At 34.6% G+C, this 4,040-nt stretch overlaps 1 protein-coding gene across 4 annotated transcripts in view; it reads right to left on the minus strand.

Annotated features, from left to right (window-relative positions):
* The window catches only part of LOC109837906 (ubiquinone biosynthesis monooxygenase COQ6, mitochondrial), a 21,540-nt gene extending 17,946 nt beyond the window's left edge, over nucleotides 1–3,594 (minus strand). For 3 of the 4 annotated variants that reach the window (XR_002246497.1, XR_002246498.1, XM_020406288.1), the window contains exons 1-3: nucleotides 3,332–3,593; nucleotides 3,130–3,238; nucleotides 356–455 (exon numbers count right to left, since the gene is read on the minus strand). Coding sequence is in view for 2 of the 4 variants with exons in the window: in XM_020406288.1 (XP_020261877.1) it covers nucleotides 356–455; nucleotides 3,130–3,238; nucleotides 3,332–3,372 (250 nt within the window). In the remaining 2 variants the exon portion in view is untranslated. Of the gene's footprint in view, nucleotides 1–355; nucleotides 456–3,129; nucleotides 3,239–3,331 lie in introns of all 4 variants that reach the window. The other variant, XM_020406290.1, reaches the window with a different exon arrangement.

Genomic DNA, 4,040 nt, shown 5'->3' on the forward strand with positions numbered 1-4,040 from the left:
CCTTCAATAGTGTTACGGCATCTCAGTAACCAGAGCTTAGATTTGGAACCAACTCATAGAGGGTTCATCTCATTATTGTGCTCTGTAGGTGAACCCATGTATACACTGTGTAACATATATAAGAGATCTTGGCAAGAATAAAGGTATAAAAATTAATACAATCTTGTGAAAGGACAAATGAGAATTGATAGTAGAAACCAAAAAAAAAGGTACCACAAAACACACACAACAGAGAAATTATTTGACAAATAATAAGCAATATTATATCATGTAAAGAAACAGCATGTAAAAAAGTGAATGGATTAAATTATCATGGTAATTGCTATTCACGAACAAGCATGACAGTAAAACCTACATAATCCACATGCAAATGCTAGACCAACCATGCCTCCACCAACAATGGCAACGTCATATTGGTCAGCCTCAGGTGTCAGAGAAACCTTCTCTCGTAACTCCTGCAAATTGCAACCTAATAAGCTCGGAGGTAAAATAATACATAGTAACGTAATGAAGGTATAAGGGAATATATCAGTAAACCGTAAGGGCTGTTCAAACAATAAGCCTCTAATCAGAATTTAACATAATATTTTTTTCCAAACAAACATCATAAACCAAAAATGGCCACATGAATACTTCCTCAACCGTAAAAATATAACCACCATGTTTGCATATAAAAAGTAAGTTCTTTGAGACAGTAGAAGAAATAAGAAAGAATAAATATTATAGGATAATTAGTAACTGATCAGACCCCCCATCACCAAAGTTAAAAAGCAGTTTCTCAGAAAGTTTCCAAGTTTCAGCCAGTGTATACTCTGGTTACCAGATTAGCAGTCCTGCATTGCTAATTTTTCATTAGATTTCAAAAATACAGCATTAAATCTGAGAAAAACAAAATGGCCATATAAATACAACCTCATTCTAGGTTATGTGGACACTGCATTTTGGTCCTGTATCCGTCCAATATGTGTCGAACACGGATTCGCCATGGACACGTGCAGTTCAATGTTGCTGTTTTTCAAAGAAAAATCTCTATACAAGCTGTGATCATTGTTATTTGAGCTGCGATTATTTTTAAGTTTTCTATTTACTTTTATTTAAGCTATGATTTTATTTAGGCTGCAATTATTAGTTTGATTTGAAGTTTTAAACTTTATTCAAATTATCATTTAAAACAACTTTTGTTGCTAAACCTTAATTCTAAGTTTAATTTAACTTCATTCTTAATTATTAGAAATAATAAAAGAATGCTATAGCTGTTTTCATTCAATATTTGATCTAATATAAATTATATATTTACATTTAGACGCACACACGCGTGTCCTCGTATCCGACCTTTTACAAATTTGTCATGTCTGTGTCCGTGTGTGCGCCCGCCCATGTATCTGTGTAAGCTAGTCCTCATTACTTTATCCATAATGACTATATGAGACTTTGTAGGCTGCTTAAACTTATATTTGCCTAACAAATACTGTATCTAAATATATCTTCCATCATGTTATTGATATGGGATCTTCTAGACATTAAATCTTTTTCCAAATGCTCCTGACAATTGCCTCTAGGTCATCTTTATTTCCACATAAAATATCTTCACTAGGAGATGCTCTGCTTGATATGACATGCATGGTATGGATATAGTCCGGTAATATTTCCTTAGTCCTTACCCAACGCCACAATCATCAGAACCAAATGATCAGACATGACTACAAAACAACTCAACATATCTACATTAAGCTTGATTTTCTTTGCATAACTCGATTTCTTTAGCAGATGAAGCAAGCTTATGATATAAAAGCATCAATATGTTCTAGCATTGTCATAATAATTTAACATTTTTATCAAGGTCATCACGTGAACCTTTAACTGAATCCTTTAACTAATTGTCTTGAGTACCATTGTACTAAAAGAAGCAAAAGGTTAATCAAGTTAATTTGTTAGTCCCTGTGTTTTCAGCTAAAGTAGCAAAACAAGCTGAAAGAATTGATCTTCATTTTATCCAATTTTTTTCAATTATTTACATGAGCTTGAGATTGAGCAAGTAAGCTCGTCTAGTTTCTTAAAACTAACCAGAGAAAGCTTTAAGCAATCTCCAGCTGATCCTCTTTCTTTGCTAAGTTAACAGCCAATAGATGGAAGCAGGGAGGGTCTCATGAGTTTCAACACCGCTAGCAGCTTGGTTGTTTTCTTTTCTCCGAAAGTGGTCCTTTCGACTGAAACTGGTGGTGGGGATCAATAGGGGAAGTCGGTTCCATTAAGTAAACATGTTAGAGACGCTGTTACTGTAAAGGTGTAAAACAAATATAAATATTTTTGTGTATCAGGAACCTTATCAAAACTATATTGAGCCTTGAGGCATGCTGGATCCCAGCCATGTTCACGGTCGCTCAATCATCTAGAATGAGCTAAAGTATTTATCATGTAAAGCTCGTTCACATTATCGAACAGCAGAAGTAGCCCTTTCCAGAACCAATTCTAAGCGTCACCTCGAGGTACCTGACCATTTTCAGTCCAACTTAAACTCGGAATACCAAAAAAATTATCATTATACTCCCAAGGAAAATTGAATCAATCTAAACCAGGCTACTAATAATAAGAATCCGTTCCAAAGTCAAAAGAGCGATAGGGTTGCAAAAATAAAAGATTTTTGAACTTCTAGTAATAATTATAAAACAGAGAAGATAAATCTAGGGAAGAAGAAAAAGATATGTTGATTAGACTTCCCATTTCCGGGGTATATATATTTTTCCCATACATACCCTGTTTTGACCATATTGCACTATGTATAATTTAACATTACCCAAGAAATGCTTACCGTTTCTGGTGCAAGTAAGTAGAAAAAAAAAATCTAAGTCAATGGAAGACTTACGAGGATATTTAGAAAAGTATAGACCTTGGCAACAACACTTCCGATACCCGCTAAAATCTTTCATAAGTATATTTATGCACTTGCTCATAATCGTGGTTTACACGATGTTTTACGTGATGATAATTGATGAAATATTAACCAAATCCTTATATCTCCACTGTATATTCAAGGCAATTCGGCTACAAAAACATCAATTTCGCGAAACAACAAATGGATCAGATAATTTAACAGTCGTGTGATAATTTAACAGTCGTGTGATGACAAACCTGCTCAATTTCCACGGTACGGTTGAGATTAGGGGTAGAACTGCAAAATTTTCTTCTAGTCCCGACTTTTAGAGCAAAGACTTTGCAAAGAGCTTCCTTTGAGAAGCCCCTAACATTAAGATAAAAACAGAATAATTCATCAAAAAACAGAAATGCGAGAACAAACTAACGTTTAGAAATAGAGGGAGGAAAAAAGAAAAACCGGCGGGCTTGAATCGTGGATTGAGAAATCCACATCGGCATCAAAAAAATTCAACAATTGCGCGAGAGATGACTATTTTAATCCGCTTTGGGCTTTGTAACCATCAAATTTTGAGGCGATGGAAACCTTTAGGGGTTTTGAATTGGAACGAACGCTCAGAATTGGCGCTTAGGGTTTTAACCGGCCCACGCTGCTCGATTTGCGATCGTTCGTTGAGTCCGGTCGCGGAACTACAGCATCAGAACCCGATCCCTACCCGGACTGAAAGTTGGTTGTTTTTCCTTTCTAACCCTTCTTTTCTTTTTCTTTTTTTCTCCTTTTTGCAAAATATAGCTCCGCTTCACAATTATTTTTACGTTTATTAGCACTTTAATAGCCAAAGTTTAACTCTTTTTAACTTTGATATTTTGAATCTCTATTTTGATTTATACTCAAAATGTTTTTTGGAAAAGTGAGGAAATTTGTAAGGCATTAGTTATTATAGACTATAAAATGAAATGTTGGTTATTAATATTGTATAATTTTCACATGTCACGCCTGAAATTTAGGTTTCATTTCAATAAGTCTAAGCTTCAGTCATAAACCAAATGTCAACACCTAATTTTTGACTTAGGGTCAGTTTGTTTGCATCGAAGTAATTATGAAGTAGCTGAAATAAAAGAAGTAGATGCTACTTCTGCTACTTCCAAGCAAAAAAATATGTTTGGTT

The sequence above is a fragment of the Asparagus officinalis genome, chromosome 4 (assembly GCF_001876935.1).
Source record: "Asparagus officinalis chromosome 4, Aspof.V1, whole genome shotgun sequence".
Taxonomy (NCBI): Eukaryota; Viridiplantae; Streptophyta; class Magnoliopsida; order Asparagales; family Asparagaceae; genus Asparagus; species Asparagus officinalis.